General features: G+C 42.3%; 3 protein-coding genes across 7 annotated transcripts; 1 reads left to right on the top strand and 2 right to left on the bottom strand.

Moving 5' to 3' along the window:
• Window positions 1-611: 611 nt before the first annotated feature.
• Window positions 612-5,255, top strand: sst5 (somatostatin 5). The gene is made up of 2 exons (XM_021615070.2): window positions 612-3,667; window positions 4,490-5,255. Exons 1-2 carry the CDS (start codon window positions 3,536-3,538, stop codon window positions 4,682-4,684), a joined length of 327 nt encoding a protein of 108 aa, XP_021470745.1. The 5' UTR covers window positions 612-3,535; the 3' UTR covers window positions 4,685-5,255.
• Window positions 5,256-5,611: 356 nt separating this feature from the next.
• On the bottom strand, window positions 5,612-14,707 carry LOC118936359 (thyroid receptor-interacting protein 6-like). 2 transcript variants are annotated; one of them, XM_036987554.1, is made up of 11 exons: window positions 14,689-14,707; window positions 14,141-14,185; window positions 11,482-11,692; window positions 10,921-11,051; window positions 10,523-10,633; window positions 9,722-10,303; window positions 9,474-9,567; window positions 9,155-9,324; window positions 7,978-8,156; window positions 7,627-7,747; window positions 5,612-7,464 (listed from the first exon to the last, which is right to left on the bottom strand). In XM_036987554.1, the coding sequence occupies exons 3-11, from the start codon at window positions 11,681-11,683 to the stop codon at window positions 7,333-7,335; spliced, it is 1,722 nt and encodes a 573-aa protein (XP_036843449.1). In that variant the 5' UTR covers window positions 11,684-11,692; window positions 14,141-14,185; window positions 14,689-14,707; the 3' UTR covers window positions 5,612-7,332. The 2 variants fall into 2 exon arrangements, with proteins under 2 accessions (XP_036843449.1, XP_036843448.1); XM_036987553.1 differs by having other exon boundaries at window positions 14,512-14,704.
• Window positions 14,708-16,063: 1,356 nt separating this feature from the next.
• On the bottom strand, window positions 16,064-23,678 carry trip6 (thyroid hormone receptor interactor 6). Of its 4 annotated transcripts, none has more exons than XM_021615069.2 (11): window positions 23,589-23,678; window positions 22,877-22,921; window positions 20,209-20,419; window positions 19,676-19,806; window positions 19,278-19,388; window positions 18,478-19,059; window positions 18,230-18,323; window positions 17,911-18,080; window positions 16,738-16,916; window positions 16,387-16,507; window positions 16,064-16,224 (listed from the first exon to the last, which is right to left on the bottom strand). In XM_021615069.2, exons 3-11 carry the CDS (start codon window positions 20,408-20,410, stop codon window positions 16,093-16,095), a joined length of 1,722 nt encoding a protein of 573 aa, XP_021470744.1. In that variant the 5' UTR covers window positions 20,411-20,419; window positions 22,877-22,921; window positions 23,589-23,678; the 3' UTR covers window positions 16,064-16,092. The 4 variants fall into 4 exon arrangements, with proteins under 4 accessions (XP_021470744.1, XP_021470742.1, XP_021470743.1 ...); XM_021615067.2 differs by lacking the exon at window positions 23,589-23,678 and adding an exon at window positions 23,425-23,516; XM_021615068.2 differs by lacking the exon at window positions 23,589-23,678 and adding an exon at window positions 23,248-23,418.
• Window positions 23,679-27,199: the final 3,521 nt, after the last annotated feature.

The following is a 27,199-nucleotide window of genomic DNA, read 5'->3' as shown; positions in this document are numbered from 1 at the left end:
CTCCACGAATGCAGAAACATTGCCTTTAAAATCAGCATGGTCGACAGCACTTCAATCCTGGCCTTTTTATATATTTTTTTACATTTTTAAAAGGGGGACATTTTTTTCACAAGTTATTTTGGTTGGTTGTTGGGGTTTGTTTTTTATTTATTTTTAGCTCATGTTATTCATGATAAATGTTATGATTTTAAATATGATGAATATTATTGTTATGATGCTGGTAGTACAGTGCATTCAGAAAGTATTCAGACCGGGCCTCCCGGGTGGCGCAGTGGTTAAGGGCGCTGTACTGCAGCGCCAGCTGTGCCTCTGGGTTCGCGCCCAGGCTCTGTCGCAACTGGCTGCGACCGGGAGGTCCGTGGGGCGACGCACAATTGGCCTAGCGTAGTCTGGGTTAGGGAGGGCTTGCCGGTAGAGATATCCTTGTCTCATCACGCACCAGCGACTCCTGTGGGACTCTCAGATTGAACTCTTTGAACTGAATGTCAAGCATCACGTCTGGAGGAAACCTGGCACCATCCCTACGATGAAGCATGGCTTTGGGGATGTTTTTCAGCGGCAGGGACTGGGAGAAAGATGAACGAAAGAAAGATGGAGAAAGATGAACGGAGCAAAGTTCATCCTTGATGAAATCCTGCTCCAGTGCGTTCAGGACCTCAGACTGGGGCAACAAGACAACAATCCTAACAGAGCCGTCCTGTAGGAGTCTCTGAATGTCCTTGAGTAGCCCAGCCAGAGCCAGAGCCCGAACCTGATCGAACCTGATCGGACAGAGCTTGAGAGGATCTGCAGAGAAGAATGGGAGAAACTCCCCAAATATAGGGGAGCTTGTAGTGTCATACGACTGGCGACTGTAATTGAGGTGCTTCAACAATGTACTGAGTAAATTTGCAACAATTTCAAAAAATCTGATTTTGGGTGTCCCTTGAGGGAAAAAAACGATTTAATTAATTTTAGAATAATGCTGTAACGTGGAAAAAGTCAAGGTCTGGATACTTTCAGAATGCACTGTTAGAAGGAAAGTATTGTTGGCCTACTTAGTATGACATACAATATATTGATTTGCATGCAACAATCAAATGAATGAATCAATAGTAAGTAAATATTCATTATATTAATATAGTCAAGTAAGTAAATATTGTGCTATATCAATGACCCCAAAGGTATTGTTGACAAGATTATCACGTGTGATGTGAGTTCAGATCATGTTGCTGTTGTTATTTACTTTCCAGATGAAGACCTGTTGCTCTCTAAACTGCCATTTAATATACACAAAAATGATGAGAGCAGGAGAGCCATACAGTAAACAGTACACTAGATGGCAGCAAAGCGACCACTAAGACCCGACAGGAATGATGAGAAATGAATATCTACACTGTAGGCTACTGCACTGTACTATCAGAAATAGTGGAGTCCTACAGCCCCAATATAGGAAAATACAATTGTATATCTTAATTGTTATTCCTATGTCAAAAACTCATGGGCTATTTGTAGAGACATGATAGCCGTGGTATAATGGCCATATACCACACCCCCTTGGGCCATATTGCTTAATTATAACCTGATTATTAACACTTCAAACCAAAGCCTAGGCGACTCCAAAACAACCCTTCAGGTCTCAGCCAAGGTTACTCATCACACAAGTGTGGTCAGTCACACCAACACCTATAGAAGGCGTCTCCACGGACCTGTTCAGGTGGATGTAATAACATAGAATGTTCAGGTAGAAATGTATTGTGGGTTGTATTGTGGGTTGAAGACAGGTGGGTTATGATGAGGACTGGAGGTGGTGGCAGTACTGTAAGGACCCCACACGGGCTGTATTAATGTGCCCAGTGGGATGCCTGTGGCCATGACATCCCCCATCTCCTTCGGAAATGTTAATGAGGGCCGGAGGTGACATGAAGAAATGAGTAATCAGAACAAACAGTGCATCTCCCATGGTGCCAAGGGGCAACGCCGTCAGGAAAGGTTAGACTTCCTTCGTTCAGTGAGGTATCCGTCTTTGCTACCAGCTATTGCTAATAATGTTTCCTACAGTGGGGTTTTATGAAATTGAATTTCCCATTCATCCTCAAAGAAGTCAACAAAATCAATTCTGACGTACCACTCCAACCAGGCCAACTGTTGACAGTTGAAATCATGAATAACATGGCCCAGTAGAGTAGAATAGTGTAAAGTCTGGGACATTTGAGTTGTCAAACCAGTAGTTCACAGCAGCTCACACTTTAACCACAAACAAAAACAAATATAGAAATAAATAATGTCCCACATTTAGGGCTCTATTCAGTCTTTAAAGCTGAAGCGTTACAGATTCCGCTGTAATTTACGATTGAGCCGACGTGCAGCATTCTCTGTGAAGCCAGTCTCTGCTTCAAGAGGGAACATTGCCTTTTTAACTTGAATCACGCAGTAAGGCTAAACTTCCGCGATGCGGATTGAACAGAGTCGCCAGGCTGCGTTTACACAAGCAGCCCAATTCTGATCTTTTTTTCGGTTAATTGCTCTTTTGTCCAATTAGATCTGAAAAACACCTGATGTGAAAAAATGATGTGATTGGTCAAAATACCAATTAGTGGAAAAAATATCTGAATTGGTCAGTCTGTGTAAACGCAGCCTCAATACGCACTTACATCTTTGCCCTTTGGCTGATAAATTAATGCTTACTTCTTCTGGGTACATGATGGGGGTTGGGAGAAGAAGATGGAGATTAGGGGGGGGACAGTGGGCAAACCTTCCAATTAACATTTGAGTCACTCCATATCATTAGCAGCTCTGTGTGGCGCATTAGGACCACACATCGTGCCGGAGACGCACCAGGGCTGGTGGGGCTAATCTCAACTGACGCAACACCCCTGGGCCTGGCTGAGACAGACGTCACCCTCCGTCAACACTAGACTGTGAATGAGTCCCAAATGGCACCCTATTCTACTCCCAAAAGAGTGCTATTTCAGACGGGTCCTGGTCAAAAGTAGTGCACTATACAGGGAATAGGATGCCATTTCAGAGCACACTATCATCATCACTGGGCTCGGGGTTTGTTTAGATCTGAAATGCCGCTTGTAATGTTGTTGTTTGCCATGCCCACTTCACACTTGTCAATTCCATGTCACAACTTTGCAGATATTGGATGTTGGACAGATGTATAATATTGTTTTGTTCTTGTGACTGTGTCAAACCTCTGTGACCTTCTTTACTTCTTCCCTACAGCTAGTGACCCCCATGACACGCGCACACACACACGCACACGTCCTCATCAACCAATCACATCCCTGTATTGGTACGAGGAAGAGCCAAGGATGAAGAAACCTATATATTGGTGGCGCCACTATTACGTGACACTTCGACAGGGCTGTGTTTTGTGTGTGGACCAACGTCCACATTCCTTCTTTGACATCCAGCCGTTGTTTTGTTTTCCAATAGGATAGTTATTGTTGAACATCCAGTCAACATCCAGATTATCGCTGCTGAATACAACATTGAAGGATACATTCGTTATACAGTTTAACCAATAGGAAAGGTACAGACAGGGGAGATGCTGTGTTCCCAGCTGCAGGTGTTACTGGTGGCTCTATCTGCCTCAGTGTTCCTGGCGAGGGTCAGCGCCGCTCCACACAGAGACATGCTAGCTGAACTACTGAGAGCAGATTCAACCAAGGGCAACGAGGTGAGTGGTTGACTCACTGTTGTGTGTCAATTGCCTCATTTATAACCTTTGTCTTCCACTTATCCACATTCTGATTGTGCCCACGTTGCATCTATATGGTAAAACGTTGCTTATCTGTCCACATTGTGATCAGATATCCTGGTCCCTCTCTGTATGCAAATTATTTAACATATTCTGTCAATGATTTTACAGGGCGCGGTGGTGATTTTAAATGCTGTCAATGTCCAGATCACAGGTGGTTAGTGGCATCTTAATTGGGCAGGACAGGCTTGTGGTAATGGCTGGAGCGGAATCAACATTAAACACATGGTTTCTATGCGTTTGATGCCGTTCCAGCCATTATTATGAGCAGTCCTCCCCTCAGCAGACTCCATTGGATCATTTCTACACTTGTAAGATATTCAGACACACCTCAGGAGGTAGTCAGGAAGATCGGATCACAATGCGTCTTTTAGACGTCTACACCCGTCTAAAAATGTGGACACAATCAGAATGTGGACAAGATCAAGACAAAGGATGCACGCTAGAACCATGTATAAATGGAGCTAATGTTTTTATTAATTCTTGAATTATATTCTGTAATATTCAACTCAATGGTCATACAATTTCAAGAGGACTAGTCATATTAAATGACCATAACTTCTACTTGCTTTATATGTGAAATTATTTGATTAGGCTTCTGATTATGTTTTGGTCCTAGAATAACTGACAGAAGTGTTCCATGACAACCGTAGTGTTAATATCCCTGGTGTCAGTTATTCCCTTTCTTGGATGGACAATGAAGTTGTATTTTATGCTATTATTATATTATTTTCCTAATAGGATCTCTCCCGCACCCTCCTGCTGAAGATGATGTCGGACCTGATGAGCACAGCCGTGGGGGAGAACGAGGTCCTACCGGACCTGGAGGAGGCACTCGGGGTGAGGGAGGAGGTGGTGCGCCAGCTACCCCTCTCCCATCGGGAACGCAAGGCTGGATGCCGGAACTTCTTTTGGAAGACATTCACATCGTGTTAACTTGCCAAGCAGCCTCTTCTTTGTGCTGGATCATTTGAAGACATATTTCTTGCAATGTCACAAATGTAAAATGACAGCTACTTTTCCTTTTGCACTGTTCATGATCAATTAAAAGGTCTAGAATGATGTTGGCAAGTACCGGATATGTCTTTTTCAAGGGTTGGTTGTCTAGCAACAAAAGCAACCCGTGCACAACTATGGGGCAAGCTTAGAATGTTGACATGTAAGCTATATTTCGCCTTTACTGAAAACAAATACATTTGTATAATGAGTACTTGTCTCTTAAATACAATCAGTACAGTTGTTGGTTCGCTAGCTAGCGCAATATTGGCATGAAATCAGTCAAGACATGGTATCAAACACAAGCCACATGGCAGGTTCTTTACATTCTTGCTAGCAGCCATCCATATTCACAACAACGCGCACATCGTTTTTGTAACGTTGTCAGCTAACCCATCTATAACACCGAATAGGTTTTAGGTTAGGGTCTAGTACAGGGGTATATGAAAAGATGACAAGGTGTAGTTTGCTGAAAAATAGGGATGGTTTATTGTATTGATTATGTACTACAATCAGCATTAGGGGGGAGGGGGGGGGGGGGGGGGGGGGGGGGGGGCAAATGCACACACACTTCAAACTTGAGCCAAATTGTACAAGCCACCTGCTCAGTACAAAAGCATTCTCCGCTTGTATTCCTCACATGGACAGATCGATTATTCTGCAATACAACAATGGCTTTAAACCACCGATTACACTTGTCAACAAAACATGTTGGCCATCAAGGCCACACATTTGAACGATTGTACCACGAGACTGAAGGGAAAGAGTAAGATGGTAAAACAGAAAGAACACGTCATCATAGTTCATATTTCTATAGCCTTTCATTGCCGTTCTCTTGTACTAATCACTATGACACTAGAACATAAAACATTTACACGCAGTGACGACCATAAACACAGACTTAGAAACAATGAGTGTATAACAGGAGTTGAAATAAATACGCAAAAGTGGAAAATGCAACTCACAGGGCTCACACAGAGATCTTCATATCTTTGTGCGCAGAGACAAATACTGAGGGAAAAGGATCAAGTACTGTGATTCCAGACACAAACACAGATTTGGGTTTTGAAGGCGTGTGAAATGAAAATCATACGAGCCGCTTTTACGTTGCAAAACAAATTAAGACCGCGGGACGGCGAAACACAACGACAAATGACATCAAAACAATGTGAGAAGGACTCCAATGTCTCATAGATGCTTCAACATGGCCGCTAGTGCCATGAGGATATGGATTAGCGACGCAAATCTAACTCTTAAGCTAAAACAAAAACCCATAAAGAACACAAGAGGATGAGATCCCTGTTTCTCAGTAAGACAATTGCATTAGACTTCATTGCACCTTCTTCACCATTGTAACAGTCAAGTATAAATCAACACAAATGTTAAGAGAAATGATATTATAGTAATAAAAAGCGCATTCAAATTTTGAAGATGGGGTTTGGAGTTTTGGCTGGCTTACAAGTAACATTCTCGGAAATGCAGTACCAATTATCATGATGCAAATCGCTGTTCTGTTTTGACAAGGCAAACATGTCAGCTGCCAAGTTATCATCTTGACACAAACGGACTGTTTCAACATTAAATAGGGTCACAGCATTGACTTTAGCGATCTGCTTTTTATGACTACCTAATCTTTCTGTGTCCTCTATTCTATTCACAAATCAATCCAACTACAGCTACTTCTTCTCCTATGAAACGTATGCAAACCCATTCACTCCATAACCAAATCAACCCGCAACATATGCTCTGTCTCACATATCATTTGCATATGTGCGTTTTTTTCATGCGAGGCAGTTCAGCGTTTTTTATTGACTTTAGTGGCATACAAAATATATATATGTTCCATTATCTGGACTGGTCAGATGGCAGAAAGATATAGTCTTCCTCAATCATCATCACCACCTAATATTCCTATCCGATATCCATCAATCATTATTTGCCATTATAGAGCTCCTTCCATGTCCCCTCTATGTCTGGCAGGATAGAGTGTAAGACATAGTGTAGGACATGCAGGATTAGTGTGACATAAGCAGTGGGTGGGGAAGGGGGAGGGGGGTTAGTGCAGCCCCTGCTGCCTGCAGGTCAGAGGCTCTATACAATACTGGTATGCGCTGAAGGGTAGGGGATAGGGTGTAGTAGATAGGGAGTAGGGGTACAGGATACAATATAGAGGATAGGTGATAGCTAGTATAAACCAGAGGACAAGGATTAGGGAATAGTGGTGGAACTTGTTGTCAATCCATGTTACAATACCCTGTCTTTAACCTGTAATTATGTATCAATAAACCTAGTCAAGTGAAATTAAATAATGGCATCATATTGAAGACTGTCATAGGCAGTTTGAGGTGACGTGGTACTACTGATTCCACAGCTTTGGGCATCTGAAGAACGAAGATTGACTAGAAGAGTATGAAAAAGTAGAGAAGGACAAAGTTGCCCTTAGTTTAACATTTCCCCCTTGTGGTTAAGGTTATGATTTGGAGAGGGGTGAAACTGGTCTCAGATATATTCGTTAGGGCAACTTCTACCTCAGAGCAGGGGAAAGTAATGGAAGGATTGTGGGGTCAGAGGTGACGTCCCCTAGTTGGTTAGCAGTCAGTGGAGATTTTGGCGGAAAGGTCCTGGATGCGGCGGGCGCTGCAGCCCTTACACAGGATGTGACCATCCAGAGGGTAACAGCCTCGCCCCTCACCCTCGGAGGACAGGAGCAGACCACACTCCTGGACAGAGAAAACACAGGGTAAATCCAGGAACACTGATTGGGTTCAACTGAATGGCCTTTGTACATCTGATGTGACATCCTGCCAAACTGTAAACGTCATTCAACTTGAGCGAGATATTTTACTAACAAGGACACACACACACTCACTACTACTACTCACCTCACACACGTAGCAGTTGACGTGGAAGCTGCGGTCCAGCGCCACTATCCTGACGGTCTCCTCCTGTCCCGGTTCGGGCATGATGGCCTGGCCACACACTGAGCAGCGGGGGGCAAACTTCCTGTTTAGGACAGAAAGCATCAACACTAACATTAAAACTCAGAGGGTGGAACACTAGAATCACGTTTTAAAAAAGGACCAATGGCTGAACGTTATCTCAAGAAATGAAAGTGTAAATCTAAGTTTCATTGTTCAATGGGAGACTTGTGCTAGTGTCCCAGTTCATTGTTCGTCTAAAAAAAGTACAGGTAATATCTGGGCCGGAGATATTCCGTTTGTTGAGCTGCTGACCTGTGGAAGTCATCTATGCAGTGAATCTGGGAGGTGGCGTCCACAGTGAAGGGAACCCCGTCCAGGCAGCAGCCACACACCACACAGTTGAAGCAGCGCGGGTGGTAGGCCTTTCCCATGGCCCGCAGGATACGGTCCAAGATGGGTTTGGAGCACTTAGAGCAGCGCTCTAGGGTACTCTGAGAGAGGCAGCACAGGTTCAGACAAAATAGTTTGTGTGTGCATGTGTGAGATATTGGTGCCGAGCAATTAACCAAAATGTTGGTTCTTTTTTGTTTTTCAAACAACTAACTGAGCGACGTCGGTTCAATTATTGGAAATGTTTTTTGTTCTGTGAGCTCAATGCGTATATTGAGCAGTTTCTCTAGAGATAAATAGGTCTTAATTGAAAGGAAAAAATGTAAACCCGCAAACACTTGGCCCTCCGTGGAATGAGTTTGACACCCCTGTTTTACATAGTTTAGCGCAGGAAACATGGTAGAGAGCAGTTGCTTCGAGAGGTATCTCTACCTGAAAATACATTATATAAAAGCGATTGATAGTTGGTATTCAGCAGGCAATAAAAGTATGCCTTATTTACTTTGAAGAACTTCTAAAATAGTGATTTTGTCAGGCAGCAGCTCTACAGAGCTGAACTGCTCATTTCAAATCCAACCACATCTCAATTGGGATTAGGTCTGGACTTTGACTAGGCCATTCCAAAACTTCAAATTTGTCGCTATTTAGCCATTTTCATGTAGACTTGATTGTGTGTTTTGGATCATTATCTTGCTGCATGACCCATCTGCGCTTCAGCTCACAACAACTGAAATATTTTATTCAAGTAAAGTAATGTGAATAAATTATGCTTAATAGGTGATGGGGAGTCACTACCATCATGGAACTTTTATAAATTGTTTTATTCTGTTTTGCAGCATTCAACCCCTAGTGCATTATTTTATTTTTAAATTATAATCAAAATCCGCAATTTTATTCTAAATAATCGAACCGAAAAGACCTCAAAAAGCACTAATGGCTCAGCACTAGTGAGAGAATCCAATATATATGGAGAAAGACGGCAAGAAAGAGAAAGATGGATAGAGAGATCAACTGATGAATTCAGGGAATACTGCTAAAGAATTTAGAACAAAGAGAGAATTAGAAGCGATTCTCAATACAAAAAGTGATAGCAACTCACAATGTAACAGCTTTCGCAGTAGCTCTTCTTGTCCAGGGCGTAGAAGGGTTGCCCCCGGAGACGGGCGTGGCAGGTGATGCAGGTGAAACACTCCACGTGGAACACCTGCTCCATGGCGATACAGCCACTGCCGTCACCAAGCACATTGTCACCGCAACGCGCACAGCGACCTGATAGTATGGAGGGAAAGGAGAAAAGATGAGACTAGGAGGATAAGAGATTTTTACTCAGAAGGAACATCTTGTGTTCAATTTAAATGAACTTTGTAGCCCAAGGTGAAATTAAGAGTCCAGTCAACACAAAGGACATAGGGAAGTACCAAAGTATTCCTCTGTAGGTGGGTGATTCATGTCATACACCAACTTCTTAGTGAGCCGGTCCAATTCCTCCTCTTGCCTCGGAGCTGCTGACCCCTAATGGACAAATATGATTCATTATTCATTATTTCCCATTCAGATTAGGGAATCCAAGAGACTGAGGATACAAGTACTCAAAAAGGACCATACTTTAGAAGCAGCAGAGAATGCTGTAGAGTAGATGACCTCTGAACTCTAGACAGACACTCACCTTGCTGGGCTGATAGGCAGGACTTGGGGCCTCTCTTGACCCTGGTTGGTGATTCTCCAGGCCTCTCTTGGGCGTGGGGCCCTGGTTCCCTCGCCCTCTAGACCCCCCGGGGATCTCCTTGTAACCCCCATCAGAGTGCAGCTCCTGGGCTTGGGATGCGGGATGGGGAGGGTACCAGCCCTGGGGGCCCGTCTGGTTTTGGGGTGGGGGGCGCGAGGAGTGCTGGTGGGGCGGAGGAGGGGTGTAAGCCTGCTCGGCTTGTCTACCAGTTTGGGAGTAGGTGACAGGCTGGGCTGTTTTGACCTGGACGCTGAACCTCGGGCCAGTAGGGGTGGAAGAGGTGGTATAGGAGGCAGGGACGGGCTGAGGGTAGGGTTTGGACACCTGGGCGTAGGTGTAGTCTGGCTGGGGGGAGTACTGGGGAACCTGGTGGGGATCACTGGGGTAAGGGGGTGCTGGATGGTACTGGGACTGGGGGGGGTAACCCATGGACGGCCTGCCCTGAGAGAGTGCTCCTGGCTGGGTTGAGGGTTTGTAGCGGTCCCCTGAGATGTGTTTGTTGTAAGGCACGTTATCGTACAGCTGCAAAGGAATGGAAAGGAAACAAATCATTTTTTTGCCTTTTTTATTTCAAATGAATTACTAACAAAAACTCAGGCGTAAACATCCAGAAGAACCAGTGATACACTTTCAGCCAGATGTTTTTTTTTATTTGATTTTTTAATCGGTCAGTTATACGTTTGTGTATTACGTTTCTGGGGAATAATTTATTCCTCATATGTAGTCAGTCAGGTAACCTACCTGTGTGCTGTTCTGTGGATGGCTGTCCAGATCGGCCAGCATGCAGGTGAGAGAGTCAATCTCTGCATCGAGGTTGGAGTGGTGTCCACTTGGCTTGTCAGGTCCACGATGCTGAAATCATAGAGCAGGATCACACACACGAAGTCGCATGCCTTTATAACATTTCACAACAGGAGAAAGATAGAGCAAATGTAGTCTCATTACTTGTTTATTTGAATATTGGATTTGAGCAAATGTCATGCTCCATGACATTACAACAATCGTAACTAGCCTATCTACATGCAATCAGGTTGAAAACCTCACTAATCTTAGTCTGGAAACCACACTGAACATCGTGGCGAAATGGAGCAATAATCAGTGTGGATTCCAGGCTACAAAAACAATTATGTCCCACCTACCATTAGCTCATAGCTGTCCATGTGAGGGTTCCAGGACCGGTCTTCTTTGAGCCCGTGGGGAGGTGGTTGGTAGTAGTGGTCGTTAGATTTAGGGTGAAACCCTGTGTCCTCTTGGTGCTGCATGGGTCCACCTTTACAACAAATATGACACGGTACACTTTACATTTACAAACAAGACCATAATAACCATAATGTACACACAAGACCATAATAACCATAATGTACACACTTTACATTTACAAACAAGACCATAATAACCATAATGTACACACTTTACATTTACAAACAAGACCATAATAACCATAATGTACACACTTTACGTTGACACATAATCAAATAGTTTTTATCAATATTGTGCCAGTTCTAATCACCAAAGCATTGGTGTACTCAATCTTTTATCAGTTCTAACTCTCTTCTACGTTAAGGCTTGAGCTAAGTTTTCACTGACATTTAAACTGTTGTCAATCACGAAAGTTATCACAGGATTTCATTTTACCAAGGTTTAGCACAAAACTCAAGCCCAGTGTAACGTAAGGCCCACCACCACCACCATGTTCCTACCTGTGGGTCCAGTAGCCATGTACCTAGTGGCCAGTCCTCCTCCACCTCCTTTCTGGTCATAGACCCCATACTTGGGCCGGGGGTCCGAGGAGACCTTCATGGGCGGCTGTCTGTACATGGCTGGCCCGGAGTGGGACATCTGAGGAACAGTTCTCTCTGGGCTACTCAGAGTCCTTGGCGGCAGCCAGGTGGGGCCAGACATGTCAGGGTTCTGAAAAGAAGGTTGTTGTGATTAAACTGCTATATTGTAAAACTACAGCAGAACAATGATATTCTTATTTCTATTACACCATATTGGATGACTGTCTTTCATATAACAGCGATAGGTTTAGGCTACAACATGATACTCAAATGTTCCCTATACCCATCATGAGGTTGCTACAACTTAGCCTATCAATTCAAGATTACAAGGTATGTGCACACAGGTCGAGAGAAAAATTTGCTGACATAGGGTGTGATCATTAGTTCAATAGTTGCAAACGAGAGTCTCCATTGGACAAATTCAGGTAGGTTTATCCTCATTTTGTTCCATTTAAGAAATGTTTTTCCACAGCATCGGCGGAATGAATACACCCCTGATCACGCGTAAACACTTGTGGACGTCAACGCACAACACATCAGCTATGTGACCAGGCAACAAAAAAAACTTTCCAAGCCAAACGATATCATAACTGCTACACACAGCCTACATCTCTGGCACAATATTAGTTAAAGTCACATCATAGTCAACATAGCTAATAGAACTAAAGTGTTAGTAAACCTGCTACAGTGTGCAGTCAATAAGTAGTTTAGCACTTACACCGGCAGACCCCGGGGACAATAAATTAGTCAAACCAAAAGCTTACCTTGACTTGGAAGAGTTCCAGTGTTGTGTTGGAGAGTCATAGCCAGCTAGCTAACATACCTCTGTTTGAGCAGAGTGTTTGACTAGGCTAAACTAGCTAGCTGCATTTGCTAGCTAAGTGAAACTGAAAAAAAATTGAAATCTCTATTTGGCTCCTTCATTTTTGGAAGAAATGAATTTGTTCAAAACTGTTCAACCATTGTCTTTCTCTTCGAGTCAACTACTCACCACATTTTATGCACTGCAGTGCTAGCTAGCTGTGTCTTATGCCTTCAGTACTAGATTCATTCTCTGATTGGGTGGACAACATGTCAGTTCATGCTGCAAGAGATCGGTTGGAAGACATCCTCCGGGAGTTGTCAGTTACTGTGTAAGTATATAGAAGGTTCTGAGAACCAGAGCCTCCTAGGTTTTGTATTGAAGTCAATGTACCCTGAGGAAGACGGAAACCATCTGTCCTCTGGATACACCATGGTGCTACCCTACAGTGTGCAGTTGAGGCTACTGAAGACCTCATTTGAAGTATAGTATGTTTTAATCAATTATTTGGTGTCTTGATTATATTTAGTATAGTTTTATCTTTAAAATGATAACTTTTTTTCTGTTTTACAGATTTGTTTTTCCTCCTGAAAATCACTGAGGAGGATGGTCCTCCCCTTCCTCCTCTGAGAAGTCTACACTGGTGTGTATATTTACGTCAGAGGCAACCACTGGTCTGTATATTTGTGTCACAGGTAACCACTGGAGTGGAAACCAAGAGATGCTTCAATCTGGGTTTCCTATGGCAACTGACACACAGCAGTTTAATAATAGGCTCATAGTTGAGAAGCAGGAAGATAGCGCCATTCCCAACCATAAGGGGAATTCCAGCGGACAGACACACCAGTTCCACAGTGTGAGCCAACACACACACACGGGCACATAAAAAATAAAAAAACACACAGAAATCTCACAGGTGCAAGACCCTTGGCTTGTTCCACCATTACCCCTGGGTCCTTATCCACTACAATAGTTATTGTCTCTGATGTTTACACTCAACTCTAAATTATCCCAAATGAAGTTGCAGTGACAAAAACAAGAGAGGAAACGTCTGTAATGATATGTGTCTCTGCTTCGGCACCTGGACCTGGTTTACAACAACACATTACACAAGGCAGTGAAATAAAAAAAATAAAAAAACGGAAAGGCTACAGCTGTAAGGATGGGACTGTGATTAGGCCTACAGTCTGATTATTAGGCAACAACATTCTCCACAAAACTTTGACCATGACTGCCTTTTATGATGATCATCATTAGCATCTATACCTTTTATCTTCCTAAACAAACACATGTATTTAAAGTGCATTGCATTATTATGTTCACTATAAGTGAATGACCAGTCAGAGCCGACTCTACTGCAATTGAGCTGCTGTCCCTCCTTCCACCGGCCTGATTTAAACCTAAATCCGGCTGAGCGGACACTCAAATCCGAGGATTGGTGGGCCGGAAAATTAAATCACAGCGGCTTTATAATTCTGTGATTAAAAACATTATTTTTTTTAAAGTCTTACGGTGGATTGTAAGACCACTACTCACAAACTATAACAGCTAGCCAACTTGATATCAGTTGCCTAATCATGATAGCACACTTATATGAGCGAACTGTCAAACGGGAATTGAGAGCTGGAGCGCGATAGAGATACATTGTTGTAGCAATGGCAATGCTACATTGTTGCAATTCTAGCCTACTAAACTTCCGCAATCAAAACAATAACACTTCTGCGATTGGGAAGTGTTGTATGCTATGAAGAATAGGCTAGAATGGGGATATCCTACCTCTTAAAATCCAGAATCCTTATGTCTTCTCGTCTTCATACTCATCTACAAACGAAAAACATGTCACAGTGTAGCGACAATTAGGCTATTTGGGTCAATAGCCAGATCACATGCAATGCTAAATCGTATAGGCCTATGGCATTGCACCTTTCTAAACGATAAAAACATTGCTTTGTCAAGTTTTGGAGCGGCAAAGAAAATGTTTAGGGTAGTTAGTAGTAGACAAAAGTATTTATGTTCAGAAAATTACAATATTTTTCGGATTTAAACAACAAAAATCATGCAGCGTCAGTCTAGGAATATCAAACGGGAAGTTACACTGAAGTTAACATGCGATATTAATACAGAGAAAATTACAACATTAGCCTAACTTGATATGTTTGTTTGAAGAGATAGCTGATCTACAGCGTCTAGGCTACACGATTAGCCTACTACAAAGAGAACGCTACACTTGTTGCACACAAACACGCGCAATTAAACAATTGAACTTATTTCATGTGTTTTTCAGATAGGGTAGAATAAAACTCGCTCATAAAAATTAGGCCTACTTTCTATTGGGGTGTATTCATTACGCCAATTCTTTTGCAAAACGTTTTGAAGGAAAAACCGTTGTCGGCCCCTCCCCGTTTCGTTCCTTTTGTTTCTTAAACGGAAAACGGTTTCCGTTGCAAGACGTACTGAACACACCCTTGGTCTAGATTCGGTAACTTACTTTCTCATGGATCCCGTGTTTGTCACAGGCCTAGCCTAGTGATCTGCGTGGAGGATCATTATCTCCAGACTTACTTATGCAGCCCAGTCCCTACATCTTGACAACAAAATAGGTAAAGCGGTTGATCTGATGCTTTTCAACTTAATCTGGAAAAATTTTACACATTATATTAGGAAATCTGTCATTATGAACACATAAGAATATGGTGGTCTCAAATTTGTAGATTGTCCTACTTTGAATAATACTTTTAAGATAAATTGGGCTAAACATGTATTAAAGAATCCAACTTCAATTTTATTTTCCTTTATTTTTTTTGTTTTTTGTTTTTTGTTTTTTTTCCATCTTTATTTAACCAGGTAGGCCAGTTGAGAACAAGTTCTCATTTACAACTGCGACCTGGCCAAGATAAAGCAAAGCAGTTCGACACATACAACGACACAGAGTTACACATGGAATAAACAAACATACAGTCAATAACACAATATAAAAAATATATATATACAGTGTGTGCAAATGAGGTAAAATAAGGCAGGTAGGCAGATGTGTAACCAGACCTCACCTTCTTCTCATCTAGCCTCGCTTCCAGTTGACTCACCAATAGGAAACATGTGTTTCTCCTTGCTCCCTCTGAACAACAGATCTATACATGCTTTTTTCAAAGGGATATTGTATCCATTCCTTATGTCACAAGTTGCTGGATTACATTTGTCAATAATATCTGTTGGAAAAAAGTCTGGTTATTACCACACAAATATCTGCTTGTTAACAAGGTCAAAGAGGTGTCTTTCAGAATTATCCATAAGTATTAACCTGCGAATCATATTCTAATAAGAAAACTGTTAAAACAATATATGTGTTTCTTTTAATGTTTTTGTATAATCTGAAATGTGTGGTGCCCCCTAGCATACGTTATCATTGTTTGTTTGTATACTTCTTGCATGTATACTGGTTTTTCTGCAAAAAAAAAAAGGGGGAAAAATCATGGAGTATCATGAGCACATCATGCATTACAAGTGTTTGTCAGACAAATGTTCAATAGGCCTATATGTATTTTAAAATGTAGGATAAGCTAATTAAATGTTTTCTACGCATTGGTCACCTCACATTTCACAAAGAAAAATAAACCAAATAACACATTCATTTTAATTTGATAGCCAATTAAAATATAAAGGACAATAGGGCCTAACATTTATTTTTGGTCAAAATGTATCTCTCGTCAGAGGTGACGTCCCTTAGTTGGTTAGCAGTCAGTGGAGATTTTGGCGGAAAGGTCCTGGATGCGGCGGGCGCTGCAGCCCTTACACAGGATGTGACCATCCAGAGGGTAACAGCCTCGCCCCTCACCCTCGGAGGACAGGAGCAGACCACACTCCTGGACAGAGAAAACACAGGGTAAATCCAGGAACACTGATTGGGTTCAACTGAATGGCCTTTGTACATCTGATGTGACATCCTGCCGAACTGTAAACGTCATTCAACTTGAGCGAGATATTTTACTAACAAGGACACACACACACTCACTACTACTACTCACCTCACACACGTAGCAGTTGACGTGGAAGCTGCGGTCCAGCGCCACTATCCTGACGGTCTCCTCCTGTCCCGGTTCGGGCATGATGGCCTGGCCACACACTGAGCAGCGGGGGGCAAACTTCCTGTTTAGGACAGAAAGCGTCAACACTAACATTAAAACTCAGAGGGTGGAACACTAGAATCACGTTTTAAAAAAGGACCAATGGCTGAACGTTATCTCAAGAAATGAAAGTGTAAATCTAAGTTTCATTGTTCAATGGGAGACTTGTGCTAGTGTCCCAGTTCATTGTTCGTCTAAAAAAAGTACAGGTAATATCTGGGCCGGAGATATTCCGTTTGTTGAGCTGCTGACCTGTGGAAGTCATCTATGCAGTGAATCTGGGAGGTGGCGTCCACAGTGAAGGGAACCCCGTCCAGGCAGCAGCCACACACCACACAGTTGAAGCAGCGCGGGTGGTAGGCCTTTCCCATGGCCCGCAGGATACGGTCCAAGATGGGTTTGGAGCACTTAGAGCAGCGCTCTAGGGTACTCTGAGAGAGGCAGCACAGGTTCAGACATAATAGTTTGTGTGTGCATGTGTGAGATATTGGTGCCGAGCAATTAACCAAAATGTTGGTTCTTTTTTTTCAAACAACTAACTGAGCGACGTCGGTTCAATTATTGGAAATGTTTTTTGTTCTGTGAGCTCAATGCGTATATTGAGCAGTTTCTCTAGAGATAAATAGGTCTTAATTGAAAGGAAAAAATGTAAACCCGCAAACACTTGGCCCTCCGTGGAATGAGTTTGACACCCCTGTTTTACATAGTTTAGCGCAGGAAACATGTTAGAGAGCAGTTGCTTCGAGAGGTATCTCTACCTGAAAATACATGATATAAAAGCGATTGATAGTTGGTATTCAGCAGGCAATAAAAGTATGCCTTATTTACTTTGAAGAACTTCTAAAATAGTGATTTTGTCAGGCAGCAGCTCTACAGAGCTGAACTGCTCATTTCAAATCCAACCACATCTCAATTGGGATTAGGTCTGGACTTTGACTAGGCCATTCCAAAACTTCAAATTTGTCGCTATTTAGCCATTTTCATGTAGACTTGATTGTGTGTTTTGGATCATTATCTTGCTGCATGACCCATCTGCGCTTCAGCTCACAACAACTGAAATATTTTATTCAAGTAAAGTAATGTGAATAAATTATGCTTAATAGGTGATGGGGAGTCACTACCATCATGGAACTTTTATAAATTGTTTTATTCTGTTTTGCAGCATTCAACCCCTAGTGCATCATTTTATTTTTAAATTATAATCAAAATCCGCAATTTTATTCTAAATAATCGAACCGAAAAGACCTCAAAAAGCACTAATGGCTCAGCACTAGTGAGAGAATCCAATATATATGGAGAAAGACGGCAAGAAAGAGAAAGATGGATAGAGAGATCAACTGATGAATTCAGGGAATACTGCTAAAGAATTTAGAACAAAGAGAGAATTAGAAGCGATTCTCAATACAAAAAGTGATAGCAACTCACAATGTAACAGCTTTCGCAGTAGCTCTTCTTGTCCAGGGCGTAGAAGGGTTGCCCCCGGAGACGGGCGTGGCAGGTGATGCAGGTGAAACACTCCACGTGGAACACCTGCTCCATGGCGATACAGCCACTGCCGTCACCAAGCACATTGTCACCGCAACGCGCACAGCGACCTGATAGTATGGAGGGAAAGGAGAAAAGATGAGACTAGGAGGATAAGAGATTTTTACTCAGAAGGAACATCTTGTGTTCAATTTAAATGAACTTTGTAGCCCAAGGTGAAATTAAGAGTCCAGTCAACACAAAGGACATAGGGAAGTACCAAAATATTCCTCTGTAGGTGGGTGATTCATGTCATACACCAACTTCTTAGTGAGCCGGTCCAATTCCTCCTCTTGCCTCGGAGCTGCTGACCCCTAATGGACAAATATGATTCATTATTCATTATTTCCCATTCAGATTAGGGAATCCAAGAGACTGAGGATACAAGTACTCAAAAAGGACCATACTTTAGAAGCAGCAGAGAATGCTGTAGAGTAGATGACCTCTGAACTCTAGACAGACACTCACCTTGCTGGGCTGATAGGCAGGACTTGGGGCCTCTCTTGACCCTGGTTGGTGATTCTCCAGGCCTCTCTTGGGCGTGGGGCCCTGGTTCCCTCGCCCTCTAGACCCCCCGGGGATCTCCTTGTAACCCCCATCAGAGTGCAGCTCCTGGGCTTGGGATGCGGGATGGGGAGGGTACCAGCCCTGGGGGCCCGTCTGGTTTTGGGGTGGGGGGCGCGAGGAGTGCTGGTGGGGCGGAGGAGGGGTGTAAGCCTGCTCGGCTTGTCTACCAGTTTGGGAGTAGGTGACAGGCTGGGCTGTTTTGACCTGGACGCTGAACCTCGGGCCAGTAGGGGTGGAAGAGGTGGTATAGGAGGCAGGGACGGGCTGAGGGTAGGGTTTGGACACCTGGGCGTAGGTGTAGTCTGGCTGGGGGGAGTACTGGGGAACCTGGTGGGGATCACTGGGGTAAGGGGGTGCTGGATGGTACTGGGACTGGGGGGGGTAACCCATGGACGGCCTGCCCTGAGAGAGTGCTCCTGGCTGGGTTGAGGGTTTGTAGCGGTCCCCTGAGATGTGTTTGTTGTAAGGCACGTTATCGTACAGCTGCAAAGGAATGGAAAGGAAACAAATCATTTTTTTGCCTTTTTTATTTCAAATGAATTACTAACAAAAACTCAGGCGTAAACATCCAGAAGAACCAGTGATACACTTTCAGCCAGATGTTTTTTTTATTTTATTTTTTAATCGGTCAGTTATACGTTTGTGTATTACGTTTCTGGGGAATAATTTATTCCTCATATGTAGTCAGTCAGGTAACCTACCTGTGTGCTGTTCTGTGGATGGCTGTCCAGATCGGCCAGCATGCAGGTGAGAGAGTCAATCTCTGCATCGAGGTTGGAGTGGTGTCCACTTGGCTTGTCAGGTCCACGATGCTGAAATCATAGAGCAGAATCACACACACGAAGTCGCATGCCTTTATAACATTTCACAACAGGAGAAAGATAGAGCAAATGTAGTCTCATTACTTGTTTATTTGAATATTGGATTTGAGCAAATGTCATGCTCCATGACATTACAACAATCGTAACTAGCCTATCTACATGCAATCAGGTTGAAAACCTCACTAATCTTAGTCTGGAAACAACACTGAACATCGTGGCGAAATGGAGCAATAATCAGTGTGGATTCCAGGCTACAAAAACAATTATGTCCCACCTACCATTAGCTCATAGCTGTCCATGTGAGGGTTCCAGGACCGGTCTTCTTTGAGCCCGTGGGGAGGTGGTTGGTAGTAGTGGTCGTTAGATTTAGGGTGAAACCCTGTGTCCTCTTGGTGCTGCATGGGTCCACCTTTACAACAAATTTGACACGGTACACTTTACATTTACAAACAAGACCATAATAACCATAATGTACACACTTTACATTTACAAACAAGACCATAATAACCATAATGTACACACTTTACATTTACAAACAAGACCATAATAACCATAATGTACACACTTTACATTGACACATAATCAAATAGTTTTTATCAATATTGTGCCAGTTCTAATCACCAAAGCATTGGTGTACTCAATCTTTTATCAGTTCTAACTCTCTTCTACGTTAAGGCTTGAGCTAAGTTTTCACTGACATTTAAACTGTTGTCAATCACGAAAGTTATCACAGGATTTCATTTTACCAAGGTTTAGCACAAAACTCAAGCCCAGTGTAACGTAAGGCCCACCACCACCACCATGTTCCTACCTGTGGGTCCAGTAGCCATGTACCTAGTGGCCAGTCCTCCTCCACCTCCTTTCTGGTCATAGACCCCATACTTGGGCCGGGGGTCCGAGGAGACCTTCATGGGCGGCTGTCTGTACATGGCTGGCCCGGAGTGGGACATCTGAGGAACAGTTCTCTCTGGGCTACTCAGAGTCCTTGGCGGCAGCCAGGTGGGACCAGACATGTCAGGGTTCTGAAAAGAAGGTTGTTGTGATTAAACTGCTATATTGTAAAACTACAGCAGAACAATGATATTCTTATTTCTATTACACCATATTGGATGACTGTCTTTCATATAACAGCGATAGGTTTAGGCTACAACATGATACTCAAATGTTCCCTATACCCATCATGAGGTTGCTACAACCTAGCCTATCAATTCAAGATTACAAGGTATGTGCACACAGGTCGAGAGAAAAATTTGCTGACATAGGGTGTGATCATTAGTTCAATAGTTGCAAACGAGAGTCTCCATTGGACAAATTCAGGTAGGTTTATCCTCATTTTGTTCCATTTAAGAAATGTTTTTCCACAGCATCGGCGGAATGAATACACCTCTGATCACGCGTAAACACTTGTGGACGTCAATGCACAACACATCAGCTATGTGACCAGGCAACAAAAAAAAAATTCCAAGCCAAACGATATCATAACTGCTACACACAGCCTACATCTCTGGCACAATATTAGTTAAAGTCACATCATAGTCAACATAGCTAATAGAACTAAAGTGTTAGTAAACCTGCTACAGTGTGCAGTCAATAAGTAGTTTAGCACTTACACCGGCAGACCCCGGGGACAATAAATTAGTAAAACCAAAAGCTTACCTTGACTTGGAAGAGTTCCAGTGTTGTGTTGGAGAGTCATAGCCAGCTAGCTAACATACCATACCTCTGTTTGAGCAGAGTGTTTGACTAGGCTAAACTAGCTAGCTGCATTTGCTAGCTAAGTGAAACTGAAAACATTTTGAAATCTCTATCTGGCTCCTCCTTCATTTTTGGAAGAAATGAATTTGTTCAAAACTGTTCCAACTATTGTCTTTCTCTTCGAGTCAACTACTCACCACATTTTATGCACTGCAGTGCTAGCTAGCTGTGTCTTATGCCTTCAGTACTAGATTAATTCTCTGATTGGGTGGACAACATGTCAGTTCATGCTGCAAGAGATCGGTTGGAAGACATCCTCCGGGAGTTGTCAGTTACTGTGTAAGTATATAGAAGGTTCTGAGAACCAGAGCCTCCTAGGTTTTGTATTGAAGTCAATGTACCCTGAGGAAGACGGAAACCATCTGTCCTCTGGATACACCATGGTGCTACCCTACAGTGTGCAGTTGAGGCTACTGAAGACCTCATTTGAAGTATAGTATGTTTTAATCAATTATTTGGTGTCTTGATTATATTTAGTATAGTTTTAGCTTTAAAATGCTAACTTTTTTTCTGTTTTACAGATTTGTTTTTCCTCCTGAAAATCACTGAGGAGGATGGTCCTCCCCTTCCTCCTCTGAGAAGTCTACACTGGTGTGTATATTTACGTCAGAGGCAACCACTGGTCTGTATATTTGTGTCACAGGTAACCACTGGAGTGGAAACCAAGAGATGCTTCAATCTGGGTTTCCTATGGCAACTGACACACAGCAGTTTAATAATAGGCTCATAGTTGAGAAGCAGGAAGATAGCGCCATTCCCAACCATAAGGGGAATTCCAGCGGACAGACACACCAGTTCCACAGTGTGAGCCAACACACACACACGGGCACATAAAAAATAAAAAAACACACAGAAATCTCACAGGTGCAAGACCCTTGGCTTGTTCCACCATTACCCCTGGGTCCTTATCCACTACAATAGTTATTGTCTCTGATGTTTACACTCAACTCTAAATTATCCCAAATGAAGTTGCAGTGACAAAAACAAGAGAGGAAACGTCTGTAATGATATGTGTCTCTGCTTCGGCACCTGGACCTGGTTTACAACAACACATTACACAAGGCAGTGAAATAAAAAAAATAAAAAAACGGAAAGGCTACAGCTGTAAGGATGGGACTGTGATTAGGCCTACAGTCTGATTATTAGGCAACAACATTCTCCACAAAACTTTGACCATGACTGCCTTTTATGATGATCATCATTAGCATCTATACCTTTTATCTTCCTAAACAAACACATGTATTTAAAGTGCATTGCATTATTATGTTCACTATAAGTGAATGACCAGTCAGAGCCGACTCTACTGCAATTGAGCTGCTGTCCCTCCTTCCACCGGCCTGATTTAAACCTAAATCCGGCTGAGCGGACACTCAAATCCGAGGATTGGTGGGCCGGAAAATTAAATCACAGCGGCTTTATAATTCTGTGATTAAAAACATTATTTTTTTTAAAGTCTTACGGTGGATTGTAAGACCACTACTCACAAACTATAACAGCTAGCCAACTTGATATCAGTTGCCTAATCATGATAGCACACTTATATGAGCGAACTGTCAAACGGGAATTGAGAGCTGGAGCGCGATAGAGATACATTGTTGTAGCAATGGCAATGCTACATTGTTGCAATTCTAGCCTACTAAACTTCCGCAATCAAAACAATAACACTTCTGCGATTGGGAAGTGTTGTATGCTATGAAGAATAGGCTAGAATGGGGATATCCTACCTCTTAAAATCCAGAATCCTTATGTCTTCTCGTCTTCATACTCATCTACAAACGAAAAACATGTCACAGTGTAGCGACAATTAGGCTATTTGGGTCAATAGCCAGATCACATGCAATGCTAAATCGTATAGGCCTATGGCATTGCACCTTTCTAAACGATAAAAACATTGCTTTGTCAAGTTTTGGAGCGGCAAAGAAAATGTTTAGGGTAGTTAGTAGTAGACAAAAGTATTTATGTTCAGAAAATTACAATATTTTTCGGATTTAAACAACAAAAATCATGCAGCGTCAGTCTAGGAATATCAAACGGGAAGTTACACTGAAGTTAACATGCGATATTAATACAGAGAAAATTACAACATTAGCCTAACTTGATATGTTTGTTTGAAGAGATAGCTGATCTACAGCGTCTAGGCTACACGATTAGCCTACTACAAAGAGAACGCTACACTTGTTGCACACAAACACGCGCAATTAAACAATTGAACTTATTTCATGTGTTTTTCAGATAGGGTAGAATAAAACTCGCTCATAAAAATTAGGCCTACTTTCTATTGGGGTGTATTCATTACGCCAATTCTTTTGCAAAACGTTTTGAAGGAAAAACCGTTGTCGGCCCCTCCCCGTTTCGTTCCTTTTGTTTCTTAAACGGAAAACGGTTTCCGTTGCAAGACGTACTGAACACACCCTTGGTCTAGATTCGGTAACTTACTTTCTCATGGATCCCGTGTTTGTCACAGGCCTAGCCTAGTGATCTGCGTGGAGGATCATTATCTCCAGACTTACTTATGCAGCCCAGTCCCTACATCTTGACAACAAAATAGGTAAAGCGGTTGATCTGATGCTTTTCAACTTAATCTGGAAAAATTTTACACATTATATTAGGAAATCTGTCATTATGAACACATAAGAATATGGTGGTCTCAAATTTGTAGATTGTCCTACTTTGAATAATACTTTTAAGATAAATTGGGCTAAACATGTATTAAAGAATCCAACTTCAATTTTATTTTCCTTTATTTTTTTTGTTTTTTGTTTTTTGTTTTTTTTCCATCTTTATTTAACCAGGTAGGCCAGTTGAGAACAAGTTCTCATTTACAACTGCGACCTGGCCAAGATAAAGCAAAGCAGTTCGACACATACAACGACACAGAGTTACACATGGAATAAACAAACATACAGTCAATAACACAATATAAAAAATATATATATACAGTGTGTGCAAATGAGGTAAAATAAGGCAGGTAGGCAGATGTGTAACCAGACCTCACCTTCTTCTCATCTAGCCTCGCTTCCAGTTGACTCACCAATAGGAAACATGTGTTTCTCCTTGCTCCCTCTGAACAACAGATCTATACATGCTTTTTTCAAAGGGATATTGTATCCATTCCTTATGTCACAAGTTGCTGGATTACATTTGTCAATAATATCTGTTGGAAAAAAGTCTGGTTATTACCACACAAATATCTGCTTGTTAACAAGGTCAAAGAGGTGTCTTTCAGAATTATCCATAAGTATTAACCTGCGAATCATATTCTAATAAGAAAACTGTTAAAACAATATATGTGTTTCTTTTAATGTTTTTGTATAATCTGAAATGTGTGGTGCCCCCTAGCATACGTTATCATTGTTTGTTTGTATACTTCTTGCATGTATACTGGTTTTTCTGCAAAAAAAAAAAGGGGGAAAAATCATGGAGTATCATGAGCACATCATGCATTACAAGTGTTTGTCAGACAAATGTTCAATAGGCCTATATGTATTTTAAAATGTAGGATAAGCTAATTAAATGTTTTCTACGCATTGGTCACCTCACATTTCACAAAGAAAAATAAACCAAATAACACATTCATTTTAATTTGATAGCCAATTAAAATATAAAGGACAATAGGGCCTAACATTTATTTTTGGTCAAAATGTATCTCTCTATTCAGTGACGTCACCAACTCTGTAATCTCACAAACACAGTCTGTGATCACCTGTGGCCCAATTTGTCAAAACAGATTTGGGAATGCTCCTTTAGAACATCCACAATGGAACGTCCCTCTCTTGGAACGTCAGACTCAGAAAATATGTCTTGCTTCAGATTCTTAGAATCGGAATTAAAATCAAATAAAAATGTATTGATCGGGTACACATACTGTATTCTGCAGATGCTATCGTAGGTGCAGCAAAATGCTTATGTTTCTAGCTCCAACACTGCAGTCAGTGTACTTAATAATACACACAAATCCCCCCAAATAAAAATTAAGAAATATCAGAAAGACCAATGTCAGAGTCCGGAATATAAATATATATGCACTGTGCAGTATGTACAGTTGAAGTCGGAAGTTTACATACACTTAGGTTGGAGTCATTAAAACTCATTTTTCAACCACTACACAACTTTCTTGTTAACAAACTATAGTTTTGGCAAGTCGGTTAGGGCATCTAAGTCATTTTCCCAACAATTGTTTACAGACAGATTATTTCACTTAAAATTCAATGTATCACAATTCCAGTGAGTCAAGAAGTTTACATACACTAATTTGACTGTGCCTTTAAACAGCTTGGAAAATTTCAGAAAACGATGTCTTGGCTTTAGAAGCTTCTGATAGGCTTATTGACATAACTTGAGTCAATTGGAGGTGTACCTGTGGATGTATTTCAAGGCCAACCTTCAAACTCGGTGCATCTTTGCTTGACATCATGGGAAAATCAAAAGAAATCAGCCAAGACCTCAAAAAATGTGTATATCTCCACAAATCTGGTTCATCCTTGGGAGCAATTTCCAAATGCCTGAAGGTACCACATTCATCTGTACAAACAATAGTACGCAAGTATAAACACCATGGGACCACGCAGCCATCATAACGCTCAGGAAAGAGACACGTTCTGTCTCCTAGAGATGAACGTACTTTGGTGTGAAAAGTGCAAATCAATCCCAGAACAACAGCAAAGGACCTTGTGAAGATGCTGGAGGAAACAGTTACAAAAGTATCTATATCCACAGTAAAATGAGTCCTATAATCGACATAACCTGAAAGGCCGCTCAGCAAGGAATAAGTCACTGCTCCAAAACCACCATAAAAAAGCCAGACTACGTTTTGCAACTACACATGGGGACAAAGATCGTACTATTTGGAAAAATGTCCTCTGGTCTGATGAAACAAAAATGGAACTATTTGGCCATAATGACCATCGTTATGTTTGGAGGAAAAAGGTGGAGGCTTGCAAGCTGAAGCACACCATCCCAACTGTGAAGCACGGGGGTGGCAGCTTGGCACACCTGTATTTGGGGAGCTTCTCCCATTCTTCTCTGCAGATCTTCTCAAGCTCTGTCAGGTTGGATGGGAAACGTCGTGGCACAGCTAATCTCCAGAGATTTTCGATCAGGTTCAAGTCTGGGCTCTGGCTGGTCCACTCATTTAGAGACTTGTCCCGAAGCCACTCCTGCTTTGTCTTGGCTGTGTACTTAGTGCCGTTGTCCTGTTAGAAGGTGAACCTTCGCCCAAGTCTGAGGCCCTGAGCGCTCTGGAGCAGGTTTCATCAAGGATCTCTCTGTACTTTGCTCCGTTCATCTTTCCCTCGATCCTCACTAGTCTCCCAGTCCCTGCCACTGAAAAACATCCCCACAGCATGATGCTGCCACCAACATGCTTCGCCGTAGGGATGATGCCAGGTTTCCTCCAGACGTGACGCTTGGCATTCAGGCAAGAGAGTTCAATCTTGGTTTCATCAGACCAAATCATCTTTTTTCTCATGGTCTGAGAGTCCTTTAGGTGCCTTTTGGCAAACTCAAAGCAGGCTGTCATGTGCCTTTTACTGAGAAGTGGCTTCTGTCTGGTCACTCTACCATAAAGGCCTGATTGGTGGAGTGCTGCAGAGATGGTTGTCCTTCTGGAAGGTTCTTCCATCTCCACAGAGGAACTATGGAGCTCTGTCAGAGTGAGCATCGGATTCTTGGTCACCTCCCTGACCAAGCCCTTTTCCCCCGATTGCTTAGTTTGGCCAGGTGGCCAGCTCTAGGAAGAGTCTTGGTTGTTCCAAACTTCTTTCATTTAAGAATGAAGGCGACTGTGTTCTTGGGGACCTTCAATGCTGCTGAAATGTTTTGGTACCCTTCCCCAAGTCTGAGCCTCAACACAATTCTGTCTCGGAGCTCTATAGACAATTCCTTCAACCTCATGGATTGGTTTTTGCTCTGACATTCACTGTCAACTGTGGGACCTAATATAGAAGGGTGTGTGCCTTTCCAAATCATGTCCAATCAATTTAATTTACCACAGGTGGACTCCAATCAAGTTCTAAAAACATCTCAAAGATGATCAATGGAAACAGGAT

The sequence above is a fragment of the Oncorhynchus mykiss genome, chromosome 9 (assembly GCF_013265735.2).
Source record: "Oncorhynchus mykiss isolate Arlee chromosome 9, USDA_OmykA_1.1, whole genome shotgun sequence".
Taxonomy (NCBI): Eukaryota; Metazoa; Chordata; class Actinopteri; order Salmoniformes; family Salmonidae; genus Oncorhynchus; species Oncorhynchus mykiss.
This window is presented reverse-complemented; position numbering and strand designations above follow the sequence as displayed.

Bases quoted from the DNA above. Each gene is read 5' to 3' on its own strand.
- trip6 (XM_021615069.2), bottom strand. From the start codon at position 20,410: ATGTCTGGTCCCACCTGGCTGCCGCCAAGGACTCTGAGTAGCCCAGAG. The intron at 19,807-20,208 runs GTAGGAACATGG...TTTGTTGTAAAG, and splicing joins CATGGCTACTGGACCCACAG to GTGGACCCATGCAGCACCAA. The intron at 18,324-18,477 runs GTGAGTGTCTGT...TTTGTCCATTAG, and splicing joins CTGCCTATCAGCCCAGCAAG to GGGTCAGCAGCTCCGAGGCA.
- sst5 (XM_021615070.2), top strand. From the start codon at position 3,536: ATGCTGTGTTCCCAGCTGCAGGTGTTACTGGTGGCTCTATCTGCCTCA. The intron at 3,668-4,489 runs GTGAGTGGTTGA...TTTTCCTAATAG, and splicing joins ATTCAACCAAGGGCAACGAG to GATCTCTCCCGCACCCTCCT.
- LOC118936359 (XM_036987554.1), bottom strand. From the start codon at position 11,683: ATGTCTGGCCCCACCTGGCTGCCGCCAAGGACTCTGAGTAGCCCAGAG. The intron at 10,634-10,920 runs GTAGGTGGGACA...CTATGATTTCAG, and splicing joins TGGACAGCTATGAGCTAATG to CATCGTGGACCTGACAAGCC. The intron at 7,748-7,977 runs GTCAGCAGCTCA...TGTCCTAAACAG, and splicing joins TGCATAGATGACTTCCACAG to GAAGTTTGCCCCCCGCTGCT.